At 46.0% G+C, this 26,989-nt stretch overlaps 1 protein-coding gene across 1 annotated transcript in view; it reads left to right on the top strand.

The window, feature by feature from the left end:
• The first annotated feature begins 393 nt into the window (after positions 1–393).
• Positions 394–26,989, top strand: part of RARRES1 (retinoic acid receptor responder 1) — a 57,525-nt gene continuing 30,929 nt past the window's right edge. Inside the window, exons 1-4 of the mRNA XM_030328437.1 lie at positions 394–672; positions 18,356–18,418; positions 21,142–21,325; positions 25,579–25,715. Of these exons, the coding sequence (XP_030184297.1) occupies positions 394–672; positions 18,356–18,418; positions 21,142–21,325; positions 25,579–25,715 (663 nt within the window). The remainder of the gene's footprint in view (positions 673–18,355; positions 18,419–21,141; positions 21,326–25,578; positions 25,716–26,989) is intronic.

The raw sequence follows: 26,989 nt of genomic DNA, 5'->3' as shown, positions 1-26,989 counted from the left end.
GGAGAGAAGCCGGCTCACGGACTGGGCTGGGGGCGCGGCGCAGGATGGCGGCGGGCAAGTCGTGCTCCCTCGGGGAAGGAGTCTCCATTGCCCCCCTCGTCCCCTGCCAGCGCAGCCAGGGCTGGACATCCCCGGCCCCGCGCCGCGGAGGCGCCGCCGCGTCCCGGCATCTAGCCGGAAAGCTGGGGCCCGGGCGGAGTGGGAGTGGGGCGGGGCGGAGGGGCCCAGGGGCTGGAAGCAGCGCCGAGAGGGCGCGGCCGGGCACGGACCCGGGCTCCGGGCAGCGGGCCGCCCCGAGGGCGGAGGGGAGTGGCCCGCCGCGGCCTTATTTCCTCGAGCGCCGGCGCAGCTCACTTGGAGCCTGTCCGTCGAACGCCGCGCCCGCCCGCGTCCATGCCGCCCCGCCTGCAACCGCCGCCCGCCTCTGGGACCCGGCGCCCGCGCGCCGCGGTTCTGCCGCTCGCGCTGCTGCTGTCGCTCGCCCTGCAAGGGGTGGCGGCGGCACCCGCGGGGGCCGGGGAGCCCGAGGACTCCCTTCGGCGCCGGGACCCGGAGCTCCCGCGCGGACTCCTGGAGCAGGCGGCGCGCGCGGCGCTGCACTTCGTCAACTTCCGCGCGGGCTCGCCCAGCACCCTGCGCGTGCTGGCCGACGTGCTGGAGGGCCGCGCCAGGGTGAGTGCTGGCGCCACGCGGCGGCGCACCGTGGGGGCAGTGACACTTCTGTGCGCGCCTGCCCGCCCAGCGGCGGATCCGAGAGTGGGTCTGTGAGGAGTACGGCGTTGGGGGAGATCGGCGGCCGCGAAGCGTTCAGGCCGTGGAGCGGTCCGTGGTTGTGCGCATTTCGCAGAAAGCTGGGTGGCCCTTTCGGCATGTATGAGACCATAGATTTTTTTTTACAGGGCAGCTCCCATTCCTGGGAAAGAGGTGCATGGGGAAACTGAAGAACAGGCCCCAAAGGCAAGGCTGGATCTTGTCTGGGAGTACCCAGAGGTGGTTGTGAAGGGGGTGGGGTGGTCGCTGCGCGGCCCACCACGGCCCTAGCAGAAGTCCTGGGCGGGATTTCCAAAAACTATGCCAGTTCCCCTGCGGACCGTGGACGGAGTGCCTTTTAATTGCAGACGACCCTGCAAGGGCTTCAGGATAATGTGGTTGGAATTTACGCGTTGGCCTGGGCAGAAACCTTGGTAATACTGGCGTCTGCTTTAAGGGGAGTGAATGCACCAGAGCTGTTTTCCCTGTGAATGCAATGAATGAGAATTTGGCAGCTAATTATTTGGTTGCTAATTTCCAGGCTCTGGCTGTAGGAACCATGAGATCATGATGTGAGCTGAAACCAAGAGCATGACCCTTAACGACTTAACCGACTGAGCCACCCGGGAGTTCCTATAAATTAGTTCTAAAGAGTGGCAGTAGGATTTTTGTTCTAGATTGCTCTAGACTTGGTGTCAGATACAGAGGTGGAGAGGACATTTTGGAAACTCAGCCTTGGTTCGTCAAAGACTTAATCTTGTACCTGAGGTTGTTAAATTTATTGACCGCTGAAATAAAATTTTTCCTAGAAAAAGGCAACCTACTCTCCTCACCTGTTTTGACAATCCTTACTGGCTCAGGGAGAAAGTTGTTCAGTTTTACTAGTCCAACAGAGAAGTGCAGAAACAGAGCTTGAGAACTTTCTATCCAAGTAGCCACCTCCCAGAGCCCAAAAAGACTGTCCCTGAAGATTTGCTCCCTGGTTTTCATTGAGGAGGGTTCCTTACAGAAAACCAAGCTCGGTTTTCAAATTCAGGAATTATTTTCTTCCTTCCAAAACCATAAAAGCTAAATAATAACACTTTGCTTTTTTATGCATTTAGTCATCCCCTTGAAGGAAAGATTAAATACTTGGCATCTTTCACAAAATAAACTAAGCTCTCAAAACACAAGTGAGTTAAGTAAAAATTCCTCTTCTCTTCCACAAAGAACTCAGTGTTTTTCATCAGTAATAGTATAACGTTCCTGAATTTTAAGGAGATTCTCCTTTTGACGAAAACAAACAAACAAAAAACCGGTGGGGGAGTAAATCACATTAGAGGCAGATATACATGAGATGGGGGAGGAAGAGTTAATAAGTAGGGGAATCCAGGGCATTGACCCTAAGAAAGGATAACTTCCTATTGTCATTTGGTTTACCTTTACATTTCTTCTGAAAATGGTTATACATGTTTAAAAAAATTTTTTTTAATCTTTATTTTTGAGAGAGAGAAAGAGTGCAAGTGGGAGAGGAACAGAGAGAGAGGGAGACACAGAATCAACCCAAAGGAGGCTCCAGGCTCTGAGTTGTCAGCACAGAGCCTAATGCAGGGCTCGAACTCACGAACCACCAGTTCATGACCTGAGCCTATCTGATGCTTAACCGACTGAGCCACCCAGGAGCCCCACAAGTGTTTTTAGATCAAGGAGCCAGGAAAGCGAGCTCAGTGACTTTCAGGGCCAAGAATTTCCAGAGGCTAAAGTGTTTTCAGTTTTTCCCAGCAATTTGGTGAAATTTTCCCTCCATTCCTCTGCCACCTCGAAACATCACCACTAAGTGAAGACAGGACCCCGCCCCCCTTCAAGGGTGATCAAGGCAGCCAGGGGCAAAGTGTGTCTTAATTTGTGGCAGTGGCCTGCCAGAATCCTGCGGGGTAGCAGAAGCAGAGCAGGGGGCGGCTTGAGTGTGTGTGCTGTTTCTACTGGGGAGCTGCCATGGATTGCCTTTCCAGAATGTGGGTGACCAGTTGGTGTGGTGTTGTAGGGAACCCGTATTCTAGCCCCTGTTTTACCTCCAGTGAGCCACACAACCTAGAGAAGAAAGATCATGTCTTCTCTGGTTATACCCTCATTTGGAGTGGAAATAATCCATGTTCTGCCGACCATGCTAGGCAATTTTTAAGAGTTCTTTCTATAAGATGATACAAGTACCAGTGGTAAAGTATAAAAATGTGAGTTGCCATTATACTGTCTGAGGGTTATCCATTTATCTATGAGTTATTTGTTGAGCACTTACTGTGCGCCAGACACTGGGCTACACATTATGGCCCCAATTCAGATTGGGCTGGGATCATCGGGGAAACCCTCTTTGAGATTCACTCAGTTTTGAAGCAGTGTCTCAGCTACCTGAATGAGGAGCACAGACACCAACCACCTGCATGGAACTTTCAGCATAGTGGCTTAAGGAATTTCTGCTTTAATTACAAGAACAGTCATAGTATGGACAAGAAGTAAAAAATAGTAGATCCCCAAAACGGGTCTGCATTCTTGATTCAATCAGTGCATTTCCAGAGTGAGTGCTCACTTGCTACACAATGTCCCTCATCCATGACTGAGCCCAGGGTGAGCAGGTGGCTGGGTATGTGTGAGAAGTGTAGCCAGTAGGGAGCCCTCTCCATCCATGAGGTCCCTGCACCCCTTTGTAAGTTGAGAAGCAGGGACCAAGTCAGGAGTTTTCAAAATAATGGCCCCCATAGTGGGTTAAGAAATCAGTTTAGGGGCGCCTGGGTGGCGCAGTCGGTTAAGTGTCCGACTTCAGCCAGGTCACGATCTCGCGGTCCGTGAGTTCGAGCCCCGCGTCAGGCTCTGGGCTGATGGCTCAGAGCCTGGAGCCTGTTTCCGATTCTGTGTCTCCCTCTCTCTCTGCCCCTCCCCCGTTCATGCTCTGTCTCTCTCTGTCCCAAAAATAAATAAACGTTGAAAAAGAAATCAGTTTAGTAGGTTGTAGATGTTTTGACAAAATTGTTTAGAATACAGACTACCGGAGTGTGTTGTGAAAGTAAGAGTAAATAGTATCTAAAATGTGTTTCAAATATACATGTATGAACTAGGTCATTATGGAGAATGAAATTCTTGATTTTGGTTTCAGCTAAGAAGATTTTGAAAGCCAGTAAACCATATGATTTTTAAGATCTCTTCTAGCCTGGAAATTTCCTGGATTCTAAGTGATTTCTTAGTTCTGCAAAAATCCCTCATTTTAGAAACACTGTTGCCCTCTCGTGGTGAAATGCAGTGATAGCTGTGGTAGGAAATGTAGCCAAGTTTTGAAAAGAAATCAATGCTAGCTGCTGAAAGAGGCATTCTGGTTTGTTTACGAATTGTAGGGAGAGATCACACACCACAGCTTGTGTTCCTTCACTGCCCTACCTGGTGGCATCTCTTTTCTGGCTTTACACTACCCTCCACCACCAAAGGAACTTCTGTTTTTCTGATACCATGTAGCACAGCCTCATTACCCACAGTGCAGAGTGGTGGGAGAGTTTGGGGTTGATAACCAGGATATCCTGGATCAGCCCCACTCCTGACTCCTCCCTCCCCTTAAGAGGCTGCCCCTTACACTGAGACAAGTCTCAGCAAGTACTGAGACCACTTCCCCTAGCAGTTGATGAGAGGCCAGCCAGCCCTTCCCTGACATTTAAAGATCTTTGTGTGCGCATACTTCATGAGAAAGGCACCCATTCAGGAATCAGCCATTGTTTGAGGATCGGTCACTTAGGGTGAATGCCCTCTTACATTTCTTGGTTCATTTGTTTGGGGGAGGGAGGTTAGGCCCATACCCCAAATGTTTCTATTTAAATTAAAATCAATAAATATAAATGAATCACCTATTTTTTGGTACAGGGCAAGGGCCTTTTAACTGTCACCCCTTGCAGTTTCTGTAGCAAGAAAACTCAGCCATTATGGATCACCCATGTCTTTCATTTTGGTTTACTTACAGTGCAGGGGAGCACTTGCAAAGGATACAGCGCATAATCCTCTCCTTTTACCCTTTTTTCTTCTTTCTTGCTCAGTCTTGACTCACCCACACCCAATTCAACAGCAAGAGTTTTAGAGACTTCATCAATTCCTTCTACAAATTTACCTTGGATTTTGTGGACATGACACTTCTATTTCACACCCACGCTTCACCAGTTTACCTGACACTTAATTTTCAATTAGGTAATAGCCACACCTGGCAGGAGCAAGTTTGGGAGCAAAACAATGGACTTTTGGTAAGTCTCGGGCCACCAGTGGGACAGACAGACTGGGCTACTGTGGGTACCCACCCACAGAGCCTGTCTGCTGAGCCACAGGCATTTAGGAGAGCACTTGCTCTACTAAGAAAAGCCTTCCTTTATTACTTTCCAATCTATACTTTCACTTAAGGAAGTCTCCTAACTGCTTTTACAGCCATCAGGAAAGAACCCGGGTGGGATTTGCAAGATGAGCATAGTGTTCCTCACTGCCCTCACCCTGCTCTGGGAAATGAAACATAATGATCCTGAGACCACAAAACAGAGATACACTCTCTCCTTCTTTCCCAGGCATCCCTTGTGCTGAAAAGGCACAGGTGCACCCAAGGTCTCTACCCAACCTCTCACTACAGCACCCATCTGGTCTGCAGGCTCTGACTGCAGAGTCTGGGTTTAGCATGGGATGGGAAAGGCCATCTGGCCTAGATGATAAACTTAGGCCTTGGCCTCTTTGGCACTTAGCCCCACTCACCCAAGCCAACTGCACCCTGATGAGCTAGTAAGTAGGAATGCTTTTGACCAGCCTGTAATGAATTGTTTTTGAACCATAAACATTTTTTTACCATCCCACAACACTTTCCACTTGTCTCGCCACATGTGGTGTCATAGCCAGGGATGTGTGTGATCACAGATTATGAGCAGCAGCCCCATTTAAAGATCACTGGCGGTGGGTCATGAACCTAACCACCAGGAGTCTGGCTTGGTTGCACATCCTTCCTTGAACAGCCTAGGCTGTTCTGCTGGAGATAGAATATAAATTCTCAACACTAAAATGACTGATTAATGAGGCACAGAATGTTAAATACACACACACACACACACACAGTGTCCCAAATCCAACCTGATCTTTGACCTCAGTGTATGGACAATGAGTCACCCTAGAGATTTATCCTCTCACATGCACCCTTGGCATTTAGTTGCCTTTGCAGTGGTGCCTCAATTGAAGGAGTTTTTACAGAGCTGGTCCCACAGGAGTGGTTGAGAACAGTAGCCATAGCAAGTCTGCACTCTAAGTGACTTCTTTTGGTTATTCAGGATGTTTCTAACCAGTAAAGTCAAGTTATCAAGGGGTCTTGTAACTGTGTGCAAGGGGTATGTAAAACCATGATGGTCACAAAAGGACCTGCTCATGCAGAACACATAAAGAATCACTAATATTAGTGGGTGGCTCAGTCAGTTAAGCGTCAGACTTTGGCCCAGGTCTTGATCTCCCAGTTCATGGGTTTGAGCCCCGCGTCGGGCTCTGTGCTCACAGCTCAGAGCCTGGAGCCTGCTTTGGATTCTGTGTCTCCCTCTCTTTCTGCCCCTTCCCTGTTCACTCGCTCGCTCTCTCTCTCAAAAATAAACATTACAAAAAAATCTTAAAAAGAATCCCTAACATCTATATCTAGTTTCATTGCTGTAACAAATACCCACAAACTTTGTAGGTTAAAAAACTCCACACGTTTATTCTCTTACAATTCTGGGGGTCAGAAGTCCAAGTGAGTCTCCCTGGGCTAGATCAAGGTGTTGGAAGGGCTGTGTTCCTTCTGGAGACTCTAGGGGAGAATTTGTGTCCTTGCCTTGTCCAGTTTCTTGGCTCATGCTTCTATCTTCCAAGCCAGCAGCAAAGCATCTCCTGAATACAACACTACCATCTGCTTCTTTTCATTTTCTTAATGTTTATTTATTTTTTTTTTTAATTTTTTTTCAACGTTTTTTATTTATTTTTGGGACAGAGAGAGACAGAGCATGAACGGGGGAGGGGCAGAGAGAGAGGGAGACACAGAATCGGAAACAGGCTCCAGGCTCCGAGCCATCAGCCCAGAGCCTGACGCGGGGCTCGAACTCCCGGACCGCGAGATCGTGACCTGGCTGAAGTCGGACGCTTAACCGACTGCGCCACCCAGGCGCCCCACTTAATGTTTATTTTTGATAGAGAGAGAGACAGAACGTGAGCAGAGGAGGGTCAGAGAGAGAGGAAGACACAGGTGCCTCATTTCTGTCTGCTTCTAATAACTCTTGCAAATATTCCACCTGGGTAATCCAGGATGTCTGCCCGTCTTAAGATCCTTAACTGGAGGATCCTCAAGCCTCAGGTTGGTGAAGTCCCCTTTGCTATGTTAAGTAATATATTTACAGGTTCCAGGAATTAGGAGGTGGGCATCTTTGGGGGCCATTATTCGGCCTACCTCACCCAGTTTCTGGGGTAGCTGTGGGCTCATGCAAATACTTACCACACTGCTGGACATGGGACTGTCCCCAAGAAATGGCAGCTCTTGCTCACACCTCTTGTCTGGCTGATCTCTGCAGCCTTGGTGATCTCCTCGCCTCCAAACATGTCTGCCCTTTACACACAGTCTTGGTACTTGACCGTAGGCAGCTTTGTTCTCGCTCCTCAACAGGAGTATGTCTGTTTCTATGCTATGGAAGACAACCTCTCTGTTTCCTCCATTCTTCTGACAGAGGGTCCTGTAAGAGACAAATTATTATGTATTTGTTCAATGAAATTAAAGGTAACTGGAAGGGTGATGGGACCATTGGCCCTCTGGAACACAAGCTAGGCCAGGCCCTGTCCTATTCCAGCCCTTCTAGAGGAATGAGGGGGACGCAACACTTAGTATCCCTCTTACAACCTCCTTTTCTAATCAGCCACACCCTGAGCTAGAGGGGAAACCAAGGGTAACACTGTCTCTGGCCACTTCCACTTTAACTTCTTTAGAAGGGTCAAGAACTTGTAACCAGAGTTGGCTAAACAGCATTCTGTGTCTTTCTATCCACTGCTACTTAACCTAATAAAGCAAAGTGTCCACGTGCAAAGGTCTCCTTGGACCCCATGGGATGGGGCGTGATCTGAAGGTCACTGACTTTTGCTCCATATACTATTTGCTTTATCTGGCATTGCCTAAGAGACAGAAAATGCAGTAATTCCAGAGTATAATGTAATACACTGAAGCTCTTTCTGTCCAGAACATAAGAACAGCACAGCAATTTTTATCCACAAATGATTTGTTTGCTTGTCTCCAACTAAGCCTGACTCATAAAACTAACCTTACAAAATGAAGAAGTTTGCTTTTACTGAAATGACATGGCATTTATATTTTCTTACCAAATGTGAAGGATGGAGGGGACATTTAGAAGTGGAGTCTGTCAGGCCAGCAAGGCCCAGTGTGTGTGGGAAGGGATATTAGAATCACCTGGGAACTGGTTGACAGCTAGAGGCGTCCCCACCACCCACTCCCTTGACCTGAAAGCATGACGCTTAAAGTTGTCACCACTGCCTCTAAAGCAACATGAAGGGACTGTGGTTAGCAACCAACTGCAAAGAGAGGAAGAACAAGGACAGCGTTTCTCCAAAGCACAGGGTTTTGTTTTCTAAGGATTAGCTTTTGGCAGAATCGTGTCTTTAAAAACCCCCAGAGTCCCAGAATTTTCATGGCCTCCCCATGGCAGGTGACAGCAAAGCTTCTTGGGGATGCCATCCCTGCTCTTTACTTGGCTCCAAGTTTTGAGTGAGTTTAAAGGCAGTCTTAGGTTTCTAAAATGGAATAAATAAATATTCTCTATCCCTCATTAAGTTCCTCAGGTTTATTTCTAATATCCACATCAATATTTCAGTGACTTGACTTTAAACAAACAAACATGGGGTAGTATCTAATACAAAGATAGTCCAGATACACGCTGGAAGAAAAATCTTTGATCCATTGACGTGAAAACAAACCTTTGTGTTTTATATTAAGCAGCTTTTTTACTGAAAATAAGCCATGACTTCGTAGAGTATTAGAATGGATAGTTTTAACTTCTTGATGCGTATGTAAATGTCTTTACATGTCAAAGTAGCTCTCCATGTAATAGGAGGCAGGGAATGAACTTTCTTCAATGTTTTGTTAATTGGAACTATTTCTGTCCAGAGTGCCTTCTTAGAATGCTCCTGCTTGCAAAAGAGCACATCCTGTGTTGGCATAGAGCTTACCGATTACACTCCCTGAAACGAGGGCTAGACCCGCCATCTTCACTTTCTTTTTTTTTTTTTCCTAGAGTATTTTTTTAAATTTATTTATTTAAATCCAAGTTAGTTAACATATAGTATACTGATGGTTTCAGGAGTAGAATTTAGTGATTTATTACTTACATATAACACCCATTACTCATCCCAACAAGTGTCCTCCTTAATGCCCATCACCCATTTAACCCATCCCCACTCCCCACCTTCCAGCAACCCTGTTTGTTCTCTATATTTAAGAGTCTCTTATAGTTTTCTTCCTCTGTTTTTATCTTATTTTTCCTTCCCTTCCCCTATGTTCATCTCTTGTGTTTCTTCAGTTTCACATATGTGTGAAATCATATATTTGTCTTCCTCTGACTGCTTTTGCTTACCATAATGCCCTGTATAGTTCCATCCACATTGTTGCAAATGGCAAGATTTCATTCTTTTTGATGGCTGAGTAATATTCCAAGTAATATTCCATTCTGTGTGTGTGTGTGTGTGTATATATATATATATATATGTATATATATGTATATATATACACATACCACATCTTGTTTATTCATTCATCAGTTGATGGACATTTGGGCTCTTTCCATAACTTTGCTATTGTTGATAGTGCTGCTATAAACATGGGGGGGGGTGCATGTGTCCCTTCAAATCAGCATTTTTGTAGCCTTATCCTTTGAATAAGGCCCCATGACCTAATTGCCAGAAGCACTACATCAACCAAACCTTGAGTTCACATTCCTCCGTTGCATTTGGTCCTCATGATAGCCTCTGGCCCTCAGAATTGTCCTGTGCTCAGTAACCCATTCGGCTGTATTCTAGTGACTGTCACATGGAGAGGTACTTGTCACTTCTACCCCTCCCTCAGAGCCCCAGTGATTTCACTCTGCGCCTAGAGAGAAGGCCTCAAATGGTCGTCCCCAGAGCAGCAGCAGCAGAATCCCCTGGAACTCATTGATGTGCACATTCTCAGGGCTCATCTCACGTTTGCTGAATCAGAATTCTGGAGGTGAGGCCCAGCATGCTGTGCTTTAACAGTTCTTCTTTTTTTCAACGTTTATTTATTTTGGGGACAGAGAGAGACAGAGCATGAACGGGGGAGGGGCAGAGAGAGAGGGAGACACAGAATCGGAAACAGGCTCCAGGCTCTGAGCCATCAGCCCAGAGCCTGACGCGGGGCTCGAACTCCCGGACCGCGAGATCGTGACCTGGCTGAAGTCGGACGCTTAACCGACTGCGCCACCCAGGCGCCCCGCTGTGCTTTAGCAGGCCTTCTAAGAGTCTCTGTTGCAGCTTGTTTTAGAGCCATCACTCCAGAACAAAGTCTCCGTAAGAGGCCTTCTCTAAGCTGGCCCCAATCTACCCTCTTAACCTTGACTCCAAGTATATCCCTCAATGAACTTGCCAATTTCCCAACCTGGCTGCTCACCTCCATGCCAGGGCTCACACTCCCTTCCTTGTACTGGGTGCCTGCTCCCTTTCTCTCGGTCTCTCTCCTCCCTGGAGAATTCCCCACCTGCACTGGCTCGTGCGCCCCTTTATACCTTACCTGCCACAGTGTATCCAGGGCTGCTTGCAAAATCTCAGATCATCTTCACTTCCATGCTGTTGTGGGTTGTGGTGTCCTCAAAAAAAAATATATTGAAGTCCTAAGCTGCCTACCTGTGATCATGACCCTCCCTGGAAATAGAGGCTCTGCAGATGCAGTCGGGTTAAGATGAGGCCATACCGGATTAGTGTGGGCTCTACATCTGATGATTGACGTCCATAGGGGATGACCACATGAAGACACAGAGAGGAAAATGCCATTTAAAGACAGAGCAGAGACTGAAATGTTGCAGCTGCAGCCAAGGGATGTTGGGGATTGACGGCCACCACCAGAAGCTAGCTGGGGAGAGGCATGGAGGGATTCCACCCAGTGTCTCCAAGGGAGCATGGCCCTGACAACAGCTTGATTTGGGACTTGTAGCCTTCAGAACTGTGAGAGGATCAGTTTCTGTTAAGGCACCCAATTTGTGGTTCTTTGTTACAGCAACCCTGGGAGACTGATACACATGCCGGGTCTGGCTGTCTCCCTTCCAGGCTTGGTGGTCTTGTCTGTGGGAACCAGTCAGTCTCCCTCCTCCTGCCCCCTCCCCTCCCCCCACCCCATGCACACATTACAGAGCTTTCTTTCCACCCTCTCTTGGAGGATGCTGGTTCTGTTAGTACAACCTCCGAGCCATATAAGGGAGAAGCAGCAATCAGGAGCCAGACTTTATTATTTACTAGCTCTGTGACTTTGGGTGGTTGACTCCATTTCTTCATCTTTAAAACGGGCAACGGTAGTATCTACCCCAAAGGGCTCTTGTGATGTGATCATACAAGGCACTGTGTAGAACCACAAGAAGCATGTAGTGAGAGCTTATTGTATATATTATAGCTTTATCGTTGTCCTTTCCTGGTGGCTTAGCAGGGTGCTTCACATGCGAGTACTTGATACTGATTGGGTAAGGATTCGAGGAGCATTTCTCTTACCCTGCCCCCAAAAGCCTAGTGTGCTGAGTTCAGTCATCCTTTGTATACTTTCCTTTGTATGCTTTCTCAAACAGGACTTTAAAAGCAGCCTGTTTCCCTCCCTACTGAAAGGGAAGCCCAAAATCAAAGTGCTAATCATTCCCCTAAAGAGCCCTTGTGAGGCTCAGCATGTGGAAAGTACACATGGGAGGTGGCTGCCTTTCCTCGTGGCCAGAGGGGACAAAACCAAGAAACCTAGGAAATAACACACACACACACACACACACACACACACACACACCAGATTAGATATAATCCATGTCATTAGTCCCTGATTATAAAGCATTTTGTTCCAGGCTATAGCCCATAAATCCTACTTTATACATAATTTAAAAATCTGTAGCAAAGAGCTGCTAATTCATTCAGGTTATACAGTCACATGGTCATTTGCTTTGTTTGCTGACTTTTCATGAAAGAAAGAATATTCCAGAAAATATTAGAACAATGTGTTGTACCTCTTGCTGTGCTTTAAGAAACAGATATAAAACTTCCTAATGTGTCTCCTATTTGGACACGTGGGCAATGTGGGGACATAAGGGTATGAACACTGTGACCTGCTATTCCAGGAACACTTCTTCCCTCAGAAAAGCCAGAACTGTTGTCCCAGTTTTAGGTTGGGCTCTTTCAAAAAATGTCTATTTAGCTTTTTCTTTTTTTTTTTTTAATAGCTGTGAATGAATGGATTAGCTTTGCACCATGTGGCTGTAGCAACCCTCGTGCCAGCTGCAGAGGGAGGACCACCCAACCTGAAGAGGTTGGGTTCATGCCGGAAACAGAACTTCTAAATTCGAAACCACGTATAGTGAGTTTACCAAACTCCTCAAATCTAATCCCACTAACTGTGAAAAACAAAGACCTAAGTTTCAGATATGGGGTGAGGATATCCATACTGTGTTACTTTGGACTCAACATTTTTATTTATTTTTTAATGTTTTTATTTATTTTTGAGAGAATGAGAGAGACAGAACCTGAGTGGGGAAGGTGGAGAGAGAGAGAGAGGGAAACACGGAATCCAAAGCAGGCTCCAGGCTCTGAGCTGTCAGCACAGAGACCGACACGGGGCTTGAACTCAGGAACCGCAAGATCATGACCTGAGCCAAAGTTGGAGGCTCAACCGACTGAGCCACCCAGGTGCCCCTCGACTTAACATTTTTTATTTTTATCTTTTTTTAATGTTTGTTTATTTTTGAGACAGAGGGAGACAGAGCGTGAGTGTGGGAGGGACAGAGAGAGAGGGAGACACAGAATCTGAAGCAGGCTCCAGGCTCTGAGCTGTCAGCACAGAGTCTGACGTGGGGCTCGAACCCACGAACCGTGAGATCATGACCTGAGCCAAAGTCGGATGCTCAACTGACAGAGCTACCCAGGCACCCCTGGACTTAACATTTTTAAATGACTTTCAGTCTTTTTAAAAGCCATTTCATGTGCTCTTGGTCCCAGGTACAAAGCTGAGGGAGGATCATGCCTCAGATCAGGGTCTGTTTTTTTCTTTGGTCTGTGGAGGCTCCCCTCTGGAATTTATTCTTCTATCTCCATTCCCATTCACACCACCCTCCCACGGGCATCCACTCAAAAAAGTCTGGTTGTATATTCATCTGTTTGTAAGTATTCTTATAAAAGATACTGTTGGTTTGGGTGCAAATTTTTATTTAAAATTTATTTGCAAATGGTATCCTGCCATACATGTTTTTGTTTCTGTTTTCACTCACAGCATTTAGAATCTACGTACATTGCTGTATGGGCTAGTGTGCTTCCTGTCCCCGCCCCCCCCCCCATCCCGCTGAACATCACTCTGTGGCGGGCACTCCCATTTTACCTGCCCACCCCCCAGGGATAGACACCAGGTCGCTTCCCAACTCCTACCCCTTGAAGCAGTGCCTCGAGGAGCCTCCTCCTGAGTCCCCTGGAACCAGTATCACCGTTTCTCTGGGATGCATACCCAGAAGTGGGGTATTAGCTTGTAGAGTATATGGAAGCTTCATCTGGCCAAGTGAGCCAGACTGCCTCCTAGCCAGGCTGCGCCGGGCTACTCTGCCACCAGCCGAATGGCAAGCCCCCCACCCTGGCCAGCAGCTAGCCTGACCCACTTTCTAACTTATTGTCAGTCTAATAGTTGTACAGTGATACCTCATTGATTCTTTAATTTGCATTTCTGATTACTCATGAGTTTGAACCAGCCTTCAGAGCTGTTAGCATAGTTAAGACATGTGAAGTGCTTAGAACAGTACTCAGCACAGACCTAACAGGGTGTCTGTTGTTGTTCTGTAAATACAAGCATCATTTAAATGACGGTTTAATAATGTTGTCCTATTATGAAGCTTATATTTTAGTGGCTATTTCTGGCCTTGAATTCATTCATGGTGTACCTTCTAGTGTAGCACTCCTTTCTGTCCACTGTCCACTTCTCTCCATGTCCACTGTCCCCACCTTGTTTCATCCACCCCCTCCGCCAGCCTTCGACAGTCACTCTGGACAACTCCGCACTCCAGCACCAACTCTCCACACCACAGCTAGAGGGATCTTTTAGAAATCTCTCCTTTCTGTCCGTGGTTTCCCATTTCTCTTATGATGAAGTCCTCAGCATAGCTTGCCAAGAAGGCGGCCCCTCCTGGTCCCAGCTCGGGTCTCTCTGCCCTCTGGCCCCACTCGCCGTCCCTCAGGGCCTTCCTCCTCACTGTTCCTTCCATGTGGAATGATTTGCCTGCACCGCCCCCCACCCCACCAAGTCCCTTCCTTCTCAATCTTCACAGTTCAGCTTAGATTTCATTTCCCTGATTCTTAGACTGGAGCAGCCCTCCAGTTCTCCTGTCACAGCTCTTCCGTCCTCTTTAATCAAATCACCAGCTCTACAGTGATCCACTTGAAGCCCTTCTCCCCTGCTGATTGCCCTGAGGGCATGGGCTACCACTGTTCTGCCTCCGTGTTCCAGCACCCAGCACAGTGCTATGAATCCTGCACTGGGTGTTGAACAACCAAGGCCAGGTTACCACAGAACAGTTTTAATCAAAGACAGCCAGAGTAGGGATGCCTGGCTGGCTCAGTCAGAGCATGCAACTTTTGATCTTGGGGTTGCGAGTTTGAGCCCCATGTTTGGTGTAGAGATTACTTTAAAACATAAGACATATAAAAATTTTTTTTTAATATTTTTATTTATTTCTGAGAGAGAGAGAGAGAGAGAAAGCCAGCAGAGGAGGGGCAGAGAGAGAGGGAGACACAGAATGTGAAACAGGCTCCAGGCTCTGAGCTGTCAGCACAGAGCCCGACATGGGGATCAAACCCATGAACCATGAGATCATGACCTGAGTCAAAGTTGGATGCTTAACCAACTGAACCACCCAGGTGCCCCTAAAACATAAGATATTTTAAAAAATAAAAGGGTATCTGGGTGGCTCAGTTATTAAGCATCTGACTTTAGCTCAGGTCATGATCTCACGGTTCATGAGTTTGAGTCCTGCAGGTAATGCAGAAGCCCCACTTTGGGTAAGCACCAATTCTTTCTCTCTCTCTCTCTCTCTCTCTCTCTCTCTCTCTCTCTCTCTCTCTGCCCCTCACTCACTTGTGCCCTCTCTCTCAAAAAAATAAATACAGCCAGAGTGAAACACAGTCCTGCAGCAGGCAGGCCAGATGAGCACGAGACACTGTCCCAGATAGAGAAGGCACTGGCTCCTGCTGCTGGTGCCCATAGGCCTTATCTCACGAGGACTGGCAAAGCTACCTCAGAGGAGCTCGTGACTCATCAAGGGAGGAGGGAGAGGCCTTTTTGGGAGATAAAAGCACTGTGTCTTGATAAATGATAAAGTCCAACCCAAAATATAAAAATCTTATTTTGGACAAATAGATGCTTTTAAGAGTGCCTCATTAAAACAAACTAAGGAAATCAAATCAGCAAGGAAAATAACTCTTCAAATGGACAGGCTCCATTCTGACTCAGCTCGCAGCCTTTGTTAATCAAGTTGTTTCTTTCCCTACAAAGAGTATGTACCTCACTTTGCCCCCATGTGTTTTCAAAAAAAAAATTGTTTTCAAATACTATCTTGGGTAGGTTATTTAAAATCTGCACAGTTGTGTCAAGGATAAGAAAGACCTTTGTGAATCCTTGTGTATGGTGAATAAGCATGCCCTAATGTATTATTGATCTGAAGGTTGGTGGTCCTCAGGATTCTTCTCTATGTACACGTATGTCTCCCCTGGGGGTTTGCATCCAATTCCCTGGCTTCACCCACTCCACCTCCACTGAATCTACCTCTGTAACATTCAGCTGCCCTCGGACTCCTCTCCCATGTTCCTGGGCACCAAAGGTTGTACCTGTCAACTCTGCCTCCTCCTGCTTTTCTCATGAATGGTCTCACTGCCCATCCCACCCATCCCCCCACTAGCAGCCTGAGGGGGTCCCTGACTCCTGTGCAGGAGGGCTGCACTCAGGGGGCCTCTGTGCAGATGAAAGGTTCCCCATGTAGCTGGGGAGAGGGCCCCAGGGCTGGTGCAACAAATGATTCAAGGCATAGAACCTGCTGGCAAGCAGAGGTGCTGCCTTCTGAGAGGACTGGTCCTTTGTGGGTGCCGGTGTGGTGTGGGAGTCACAGGCAGCAAGCCCACAGTTCCCTGTGTTTCTTTAACTTGGGCAGCAAAGACCCCAGACTTCTGGAGTTTTGGAGACAGGGAGCTCCAGGCAGGAGTAAACCAAAGTAAAAGCAACCTTGAGACTGTGTTGACATTCTTCCGTAGCCTGGAACGTGGCCAGACTCTAGTTTCTAGCACAGATTTTTTTCTCTCCTTCATGTCTATAGATTTTACTAACGATAAGTGAACATACACTAAACTTTTACCCTGACCCAGGCACTAAGCCCTTTTAATACCCTATCTTAGGCTTCCCAACACTCTAACTACTGTAGTTATGTTTACTGGGACACCCCCAAGTTCAGGATGAAGTTCCAAATTCTCTTCATTTAAAAAAAAATAAAAAAGAAGTGAGGGGTGCCTGGGTGGCTCAATCAGCTAGGCATCCAACTCTTGGAGTTTGACTCAGGTCATGACCTCACGATTCATGGGTTGGAGCCCTGCATCAGGCTCTGTGCTGATAGCACGGAGCCTGCTTGGGATTCTCTCTCTCTCCTTCTCTCTCTGCCCCTCCTCTGCTTGCATGCTCTCTGTCTGTCTCTCTCTCAAAAAAAAAAAAAAAAAAAAAAAGCTTTCCATGACCTTGTGCCAACCTCCCACACAGCCTTTTTTCTAGCTTCATTGCCTCCCCTGGAATGCCAGCCCCTATATTCTGTTCCCACACCCTTGCCTGGTCAGTACCTCAAAGAACTGGTTCAGGCCCTACTCTCCATAGAAAGCCTTCCGCACTTAGCACCCTGCACCTGTGCAGCTGTCAGCCACACTGATGAGCACTCTATGTCTCTCTTGACTTGCCTGTTCCCACACAAGAAGTAGGTCTCTGGTAAGGCTGGACTGGATGTTGTATTTCTTTGTATCCCATTCCCCACTCCACCCCCACCCTGTGATTGGCATGGTCTGCGGCAAACAGTGAAAGAGAGTGAAGATAAATTTGTGTGTATGAATTCTGTAAACTGAAATCACTATTTCAACTTACACCAGAACTTTTTCAAGGTTGAAAATGAGCCCTAAGAAAACTGCCCCTGTGTGCCTCTTGGGGCTCCCTCTGCCCCAGGAACATCTATACATTCACATGTTTAAATATTCTTTACACAAACAGTTGCCAGAGAATCCTATCCCTCCATTCTCCAGCTTTCTAGAATTTTTTAAGGATCTGAACTAGGAGTGGATGATATCTGCCTATTTAAAATCACAGTCCTGTTTGGTTGTTGTGTTCCTGGGCTAAGATTCAAAGGAAATCAATGTTTCCAAAGTCTACCTTAAGACTATATGAAATAACTTCAGCTCCATGCAGCAGAAATATCCTCTAGAAAATATTCCTTGTACTGAATGATCATTTTTCTCTGAAAAAAAAAAAAAAAAAAGGTTAATGGCAAATAGCATAAAGCTCTTCTAAACCGTTTACATTGCCTCAGTGATATGGCTTTGTATACTCTAAAAATAGGCATTTGAAGTGATTACAAAGTCTAAAAGGCTAAACAGGCATTCCCAAAGTTTAGAGGTGTGCCTGCTGGTGAAAGCTGCTGGGGGAAGGAAAGGGCATAAAGCTGAGGACTTCTTCAGCGTCAGGGTCGGTACTCCATCCTGTCCCAGACTTCCTGACTCACTGGCAGGTCCTGTCTGCCTGCTGGGTCTGGGGGCGGCTGCTTCCCTGCTGTCCTTTCCAGCTCAGCTGAGGCCCCCTTCAGGGCAGCTCCTCAGCCGCCTTAGAGAAAGTAGCCACTCCTGCCCCACATCTCTGTCTTCACTTCTCGCCATCAGAAAACCCCTTATTTATTACCGGGTACACCCTTGTTCCTGGCTCCCCTGTTGACCACCCCTGCCGCCCCCGCCTGCCTCACAGCTGCAGCCCTGCGCCCAGGGAAGGCCGTGGAGAGGTGCTCACCCCCAACCCACATGCACGTGTCTGTTTCTCATCTAGTTGCTCTCACAAAGTCACCTGGCTGCCTCAGTACAACCATTTCCCTTTCTCAACCCCCCTTTGTAGGTGTCAAACTACCAAGCAGAGTGTCATGATGAGACCAAAATTTGAGATATTCTCTCCTTCTAAAAAGCCATTGATTTTATTCCAGTATAAATGCTATAGCTGCCGTTTGCATGCCATGGTATCCCAAGAGAGTGATTCTTGGATAGGAAGATGTTAACAGAACTTCTAACAGGCTAAGATTCGGTTTCTATGTTTCAGGTTAATCCAAAGAAGGAATGTCAGGTTGACCTGGTGTTTACCACAGATCGCTATAACCCAGAGGTAAGCTGCCATAATTGGTGAAGTATCCAATTAGCAACTCCTATGGATTTATTTTTTTAAAGGGGGAAAATCTGGGGGTGCCTGGGTGGCTCAGTCGGTTGACCATCTGACTTTGGCTCAGGCCATGATCTCACAGCTCCTGAGTTTGAGCCCCATGTCGGGCTCTGTGCTGACAACTCAGAGCCTGGAGCCGGCTTTGGATTCCATATCTCCCTCTCTCTCTGCCCCTCCCCCAGCTCACTCTGTCCCTCTCTCAAAAATAAATGTTAAAAAAATTTTTAAAAAACAGAAGGTGAAAATCTGAATATATAGTGACCCAGAGGTTTGCATTTGTTTTGTTCTGCTTCGTTTTCTATTCTCCAGAACTGGAGAACGGAGCTGGGCAGGAACTCAGTATTTAAGGCCTTCGACGTCATGGCCTTATGCAGGGCTACTTTTAAAACAGCCCACAGAGCCACCATCACCTCCTTCCTTTGCCCCTGGGAGGAAATTTCACAGTCCCCTTGGTGTCTCTTCTAGCAGCTCTGAATGCTTAGAATGACACACTCTCAAATGTCAACCTGCCTTCCTCCTGTCAGCTGGTGACATTTCTTGTTAGCGGGCCGACTTAGCACGAGGCCAACCCAGGAGCTTCCATACAGAAGTCTTCTGTAAAACACAGAGCAGTACCAACGTATGCCATAGGCATTATTAGTCCCTACAATCCTGACTGAGCGGGCCATGGTTTGCCAAGTTTCCTTTACCCGTCCATTCTTGGGAAGGGAGTAACCAGAAGACTCACACAGAAATTAGAGCCAGATGAACTTCCATGTGCTGGGCCAAACTGGGCGTCAGCAGCTGGAACATGGGTGGAGAGAAGACCAGCCCAGATGCTCTCTGTGTGGTGCTGAGTCAGAGCAGGCAGCATCACATTCAAGTGTCTCAGAGGGGCAGAGCTTCCTTCCTGGGGGGTGAGGGGGGCAGGACCCCCACCTCGCAACCCAGACTGAGTCTTCTCTAGGAATGCTTACCAGTCTACAAGTTGTAACAAAATAACAATGTATTCTGACTTTGCTACTTCACCTAAGAATTAAGCATTTTCTTAAAGCTTAAAGAAGACCCCTTTAATTCTAGCGTTGCAAACTGCAAGTGTTAGATTAAAGCTAAAGGGAAAACATTTCCTAGATCATTTTGACCGGCAATAGGTTTCTGTAAAGAGCATAGCTAGCTAATTGAAATGTTCCATTTCAGAGGATGAGAGTGCTTTGCTTTGATTCTGTGGAGCTGTTTTGAGGGGACAAAAAGGAAAGTAAAAAGAAAACAAAACTGGTTCCTTTTCTCTTCCCTGGAAACGGCTTAGACATCAAAGGAGATTGTGTGCCAGCCCTCTCTTCTGCCTTCCATAAGCCTCTTCCAGATGCCCCCTTCACCTTTTTTCTATGTTGTGCCGATAATTCAGATTTTAATGTACCACCAAAGCTCCTTCTCATTCAAACTAGCACTCATGGGATTCGGGGTGGGGGAGAGGGGAGTCAACCACTGGAAAGCACACCTCAGTTTTTTTGAGTTAACACTGTGCTAGAAATGGGCTTATTAAGCAGATCCAATTTTGATTGAAATTTGTATGTGCTTTTTTGTTTCTTTTTTGGTTGAAACCAAAATAGTTTTGGGCGTTTCTTTTTTGGTTGTTACCATCCAGGTTAAACGACCATCCAGTGTAAACAACTGTAAAAGTACAAAGACGTGAACTGCTCAACCAAGCACTCTGTAACAGGAGTTCTTAACTAGGGGCCCATGGATGGGTCTGGGTGGGGCCATGACGAGTGGCCACAAACTTCCTCAAATTCTAGGCCCAGTGTTGATGCTCTGAGCATACATGCAATTTTCTGGGAATAGGTTCCTGGCTTTTTTGTTGTTGGGGTAAGGAATCTGTGACCTGTAAGGATGGAGAAGGACTGTCTGACAGTTGAGTCCTACATTTGATGTTTACTTACAGCACCCAGTTGTCCAGATCCAGATGTCTCTGGATTGGAAACCAAGTGAGGATGATCCCAGAATACCCAAATGTCTGCATTTAAATGTGAATGCAAAAAACATCCCTTGAATTAGTCCCGTTTGGGTGGCATCTGCCTACATTCCTTTCAGATGAGATCCTGGAGTAGAGAGATGGAATTAGTATAGAGGCAGGGCTCTGGCATCAGACAGACAGGAGCTCAATTCCTGGCTTACCGTTTACTAGCTGTGAGACATGGAGTAAATTCCTCTTTAGATTCAGTGTCTCGCTCTGTAAAATTGGAATAGGAGGACCGACTTCATAAAGCAGTATGAGGCTGTTGTCATTTTTGTTAATGGGGACAGCGTCATCTTTTCGTTTGAGTTAGCAAGCTTGAGGTCCAGCTAAGCATTTTGTTGGTCCACGGTAGAGAATGAAGTACTCACTATCCTTGAGGTTTGAACCAAGTAGTACTCAATAGACATCAATGATATTTCTTTGGAGTAAGCCCAGCATGATTATATAAGGGGGTTGTCAGAAGCACTTTAAATAACAGCAAATAGTGAAGGACTGTTGTATTCAGTTGTGAGCACACAAATCACTTTCTACAAAACCAAGACTCCTGCATCTATTAATGCCAATGCATCCTGCCACATATAGGGAATTTCTCAGTCTTCTGTGTATCTGTGTATTGGAGTGGGTGGGGAGGGATTAGTAGCCATTGTGTTTAATTCCAAAATCTTTATTTCAGGAAGGTGAGGAACGTTTGGGGAAATGTTCCGCTCGAGTGTTTTTCAGGAATCAGAAACCCAGACCGGCCATTAATGTGACTTGTACACGACTCATTGAGAAGAACAAAAGACAACAGGAGGATTACCTGCTTTACAAGCACATGAAGCAACTCAAAACCCCCTTGGATGTAGTCAGCATACCTGGTATGAATCAGTGTCTGGAATTTCTATATTAAGGAATGTATATAATTGCTAAATCTTAAAAAGAATGATTATTTATGGGGCACCTGGGTGGCTCAGTCGGTTCGGCGTCCAACTTCGGCTCAGGTCATGATCTCACAGTCTGTGAGTTCGAGCCCTGTGTCGGGCTCTGTGCTGACAGCTCAGAGCCTGGAGCCTGTTTCGGATTCTGTGTCTCCCTCTCTCTCTCTGCCCCTCCCCTGCTCATGCTCTGTCTCTCTCTGTCTCAAAAATAAATAAAAACATAAAAAAAAATTAAAAAGAAAAAGAATGATCATTTAAATTTTTATCCCCATAGTGGCACTTGAACTCAGAATGTGGTAGACCTTGTTACTGAAACAAAATGCAGAGGTATCCTTTTCCTATTCTTTATCTCCAGGAAGCTATAGTAACGCCCTCAAGAGCTATCAGTACCCCTTTAATCTCCCCACTTCCCATCCTAGACAAGGTTCAGCAAGAGCTGAACCTTCAAAGAAAAGGTAGAGGTCTTTGTAATAGGATATGCACGTAGGGGTGCAGTTTTCCAAGTTGAGCCCAGAGCCTGAGGCAACGTTTCTAAAGATTTTTGGTAGCGGCTTTGGAAACTTTAAGTGATTAGACACCATTCCAGATCCCCACTGTGCCCATCACAGACTTCCACACCAGGGCTGGGAGAGCCAACCTGTCTCAGGGCCTTGCTTGGAGGCTGCAGTGGAATCAAGTTTATCTCCTTTTAGGTCAAGAGCTAATGGGCAGTGGAGCCGTCTTTAATAAGAAATAAGCCCTGCCCTCTGAAGTGACTCAGCTGAAGCACAGCACAGCTCGTTTGTTCTGGCGCTCAGGAGAGCATGTGGGCGGCCGTTGAGACTGCACTTACTGGAAAATCCAATTTTCCAAACCACAAAAGTCATCTCTGGACTTGTGCTTGGGTATTGAGCTCGACATATGACCGCTCTAGCACCGCGGCTCCCCCCGCCCCATCCCACACTCTCTCGCAGCTCACTCGTTTGCCCAGCAACAACAGACCCGTGTCAACGTGGAAGGACCGTAGGTCTTCACTCCTGAGTGCGTCCGTGCTCTGTCCAGTGTTCTTAAAAACCTGCAGGCAGGGGCGCCTGGGTGGCTCAGTCAGTTAAACCTCCAACGCTGGCTCAGGTCATGATCTCACAGTCCGTGGGTTTGAGCCCCGCATCCGGGTTTGTGCTGACAGCTCAGAGCCTGGAGCCTGCTTTAGATTCTGTGTCTCCCTCTCTCTCTGCCCTTCCCCTGCTCATGCTCTATCTCTGTCTCTCAAAAATGAATAAACATTTAAAAAAAAAAAAACCTGCAGGCAGAATACTGCTCCTTGCCTTTCTAAAATTCAGAAGCTTTAGGATGTTTCTCATAGTAATTCTCTGACAACTCCGCTTGAATTCTGTTCCAAAGAATTGTGAGGACCAATTCAAATCTTATATTGTGGTAGAATTTTGTGTGTATTTATTTATTTTTTTAATTTTTTTTTTACAACATTTATTTTTTATTTTTGGGACAGAGAGAGACAGAGCATGAACGGGCGAGGGGCAGAGAGAGAGGGAGACACAGAATCGGAAACAGGCTCCAGGCTCTGAGCCATCAGCCCAGAGCCTGACGCGGGGCTCGAACTCCCGGACCGCGAGATCGTGACCTGGCTGAAGTCGGACGCTTAACCGACTGCGCCACCCAGGCGCCCCGAATTTGTGTGTATTTAGTAGTGTCTGAAATAAATGGGCTAATGACTAATGCTTAAAATCTACAGTTATTTAGGGATTTTTTTTCTCTTTTAGCATTGGCTGGGGAAATAAGATTTTATATATTTTCCTTAGAACACAAATTTTAGAAATTGTATAGGACCTTTTATTTGAATATTTGCTATAGGATCACTAGGTTTTGGACACTTTTTATTTTTTGGAACTATTTATTTTTGTGAGGGAGAGAAAGTGCACTCACAGGCACACATGTGCAACTAGGGGAGGGGCAGAGAGAGAGAGAGACAGAGACAGAGACAGAGGCTCTGAAGCAGCAGCAAGCCTGACTCGGGGCTGAAACTCACAAACCGTGAGATCATGACCTGAGCCAAAGTCGGATGCCTAACCAACTGAGCCACCCAGGCGCCCCTGGACACTTTATGATAGTGCAGATAAACTGCATTATGTTCAGTTAATAAGTCCTATGTGCCCACAAGAATCATTCTGTAACAATGTAACTTAATGTGGCTTGAAGCTCCAAAAATTTTTTTAATAGAGGGCACCTTTTTATTAACAGAATTTACAAGTTCTGTTAGCATTTTTAAAATTATTTTTAATGTTTACTTTTGAGAGACAGACAGAGCATGAGCAAGCAGGGGGAGGAGCAGAGAGAGAGGGAGACACAGAATCTGAAGCAGGCTCCAGGCTCTGAGCTGTCTGCACAGAGCCCAACATGGGGCTTGAACCTATGAACTGCGAGATCATGACCTGAAGTCAAACACTCAACCGACTGAGCCACCCACACGCCCCTCTGTTGTCATTTTAAATTCAGCGGAAGCATATGATGGCACTATTTATAGCTTGTCTGTAAAACTATTAAAATGGAAAGGGCTCGGTTTTAGACAAAAGTCAGTCAAAACTGTGGCAGTCTCCTCGGATTAACCAGTTCAAATCCCAGCAGCTTCTATTCAGCATTTACTCCTCCAGGACGTTGGGGTTTTGTAGTCCAGCTTGCTCTACAGTTGCTAGGTGAGGCTATCTAAATCCATTTCAGGATATCCTTGCTCCAAACTATTTTTCCCCAAAAAAGGTATTTGTGGTTTTTTTTTTTTTAATGAGTACAGTTTTCACTTTTTCTGATGAATTTACAAACTTCCTATACATGAGCCCAAGTACTCTACAGAGGAAAAGACTGAAGACCTGGGACAACCAGCCAGATTCCTGTCACCTGAGTGATTCTATAGCAGCACTGCCAGCATTTATACTTTCAATTGTCCACGCTGTTCACAGTGTTTGGGGTAACCGACTTGCTTTCTAGTAACGGGTTTTGTTGAACTCACAATGGCACTGGAAGATGAATCGTGATGGGGAGCTGGATGAAGGAAGCTTTCACTGTCTCCCTCCCATCCCTACATACACAACAGGAATCCAGGGCTCAGCTCAAATCTCATCCCTGTGAAGTTTGCCCCAAATGTCTCCAGCCCAAAGGTCCCTCTCCCTTCCGTGTGCTCTATCAGATCTTTGATCCTCCTTCTCTTGCGGAAGGTATCAGCTGTGTTTCTGCACTGTCGACAAGTAGAGGGTAGGGACCCATCTTCGTGTCCCTCGCATCACCCCTGCAGTCTGTGAATGATCTTTGAATTGATTACCATTACAAACCAGCCAAGTTCCACAGTACAGAGAAGAATTTATGCTAATGATTATTTTACCAAGAAGGATTAGTTTCCTAGTAAGTTTGTTCTTATTCCTTACATATTATACTATTATTGGGCTTATATTTAAGCCAAGAATATCTCCACCATTTTTCATGAAATGTTGGTCCATGAACAGTTATCTCATAAATTAATCACTTGCTAAAATTTGAGTTCCTAAAAGTCACAAAGAGTATGTGTTAATGTAATGTACTAACCCCACCTCAAGCAGTGTAGTTAAGTAGGTTTTTATAAGTGTTTGCTGAAATAAAAAGATTGCAATTCCAAAAACAATACCACAGAAAAAACCCTCTTGATTTCTGCATGTGTTCAAAATCACTGACAGAAATACTACCAATTCATTGATTAGCTTTAAAGCCAATGATCAGATAAAGATATTTGGAGATTGGCAAAGACCATCGCATTGACTGTAGACCCAGACAGAAGGTAAGGTAGCAAAAATAATTGATAGACTTTTCCATCTAATTTAAAGATGCTTCTCAACTAACAAGACTTCAACTTTGAGTATCTTTATAGCTCTTACTTTGCCTTAATATCATACATTTGTACTAGTGTACTATACTGGTGCACTAATATAGTACATTGATATAGTACAGCAAATAAGATTTTTATAGTGGCTTTACTCAGTAGGACAAATTGAAGCACATAAATCTTCATATGATGTAGAAACAGGTAAGAACAAGTCATGTGTCCAGCTCAAGGTCTTGCTGTAAGAGATGACGGATGTGACTTAAGGTTACGCCCCTATTTCAGTATTGAAACATTTGAAATTTTGTCCCCAAAATATCATAACACAAATGTGTTTTCGTTTTCTTTCTCTCAGATAGCCATGGACATATTGATCCCTCTCTGAGACCCATTTGGGATTTGGCTTTTCTTGGTGGCTCTTATGTGATGTGGGAAAAGACAACCCAGTTTTTACATTACTACATGGCACAGCTCAGCAGTGTTAACCAATGGGTAAGAAAAAAAACTGAAAGTCATTTTTATGTCACAAGAGATACAACCAATGCAGTTTTCTAAAACTAAATTAACGTGAATTTCTAATTTTATGCCAACAGTTTCATGCATTCAATAAATATTTCTGTGCCTGCAATGGGCCAGGTATAGTTTTAGAGACTGTGGACATAGCAGTGAAGAAAAAACACAGTGTAGCTGCGGTCATTGAAACTCTAGTGAGAGAAGACAAAGACGGTGAACTAATAAATAATTAATATGTATCAAAAGGTGGTAGTAATTGCTATAGAAAAAAAGTAAGGGAGAAGGGAATGCAAGGTGTTGTTAGAATTACTACTTATATTGTCTAAAATAAGGCCCCTCTAATTTGAGCAGGGTGACAGTGGGGCAGAGGCCTGGGAGAAGTGAGTGAGCCAAGCCTCCACAAGGGAAGATTTTTTTCAGGCAGAGGGAACTGAAGCATCAATGTGGCTGATGGGTTGGAGAAATAGCAGTGAGGTTACTGTGGCTGGAACAGAGTCAGCAAGGGGAGGGTACTGGGAAATGAAATCAAATGGAGAGGACCAGTTCCTGTAAGGCTTCGCAGGCCAGTGGAAGGACCTTGTATTTTACTCTTCAGAGGTTTTTAGCTCAGGAGTGATATGATCTGACTTACAATACCATCATTGTGGCTGCTATGTTGATACCAGACCACACAGAGACAAGAGTGGAGTCAGGGAGACCAGCAAAGTATTGCAAAAATCTAGGCAAGGTCTGGGGGTGCCTTGGACCAGGTGGTAGCCACGGAGGTGGTGAAAAGTGTTTGGATTCTTATATATTTTGAAGTTAGACCAACCCTATTTGTTGATGTGGGTATATCTGAGAATGATAAAAGTCACGGAGAAAAGAGTCACGGAGAAAAGAGTCATGGAGAATGAGAAAAGTCTTACAACTTTGGCCTGAGTAACTGGAAGGACAGAGTCTTCATTTACTGACTGGGGAAGACTGCAGGAGGAACAGATCTGGGAAGAAATTAGCTTGATTTGGGGCATTCTAAATTCTACTAAACTACCACATGTGTAGTATTTAAAGCCACAAAAGTGGATGACATCACAGAGAATGTGTAGATAGAGAAAAGAAGGTCTGTATTGAGAGAGTCCTGCTACACTTGTAACTTTAGAGGTTGAAGATATAAGAAAAGAAGGTGTTTTAAGGATGAGGCTTGGCTGTATCCAGTGCTGCTGGAGAATTGTGTGTGAAGAGGCCTGAGACTGACCATTTTGATTTAGGCTGTCAGA

This window comes from Lynx canadensis, chromosome C2 (assembly GCF_007474595.2).
Source record: "Lynx canadensis isolate LIC74 chromosome C2, mLynCan4.pri.v2, whole genome shotgun sequence".
In the NCBI taxonomy this organism is placed as follows: Eukaryota; Metazoa; Chordata; class Mammalia; order Carnivora; family Felidae; genus Lynx; species Lynx canadensis.
The sequence above is the reverse complement of the archived record's forward strand: the minus strand, read 5'-3'. Positions and strand labels throughout refer to the sequence as shown.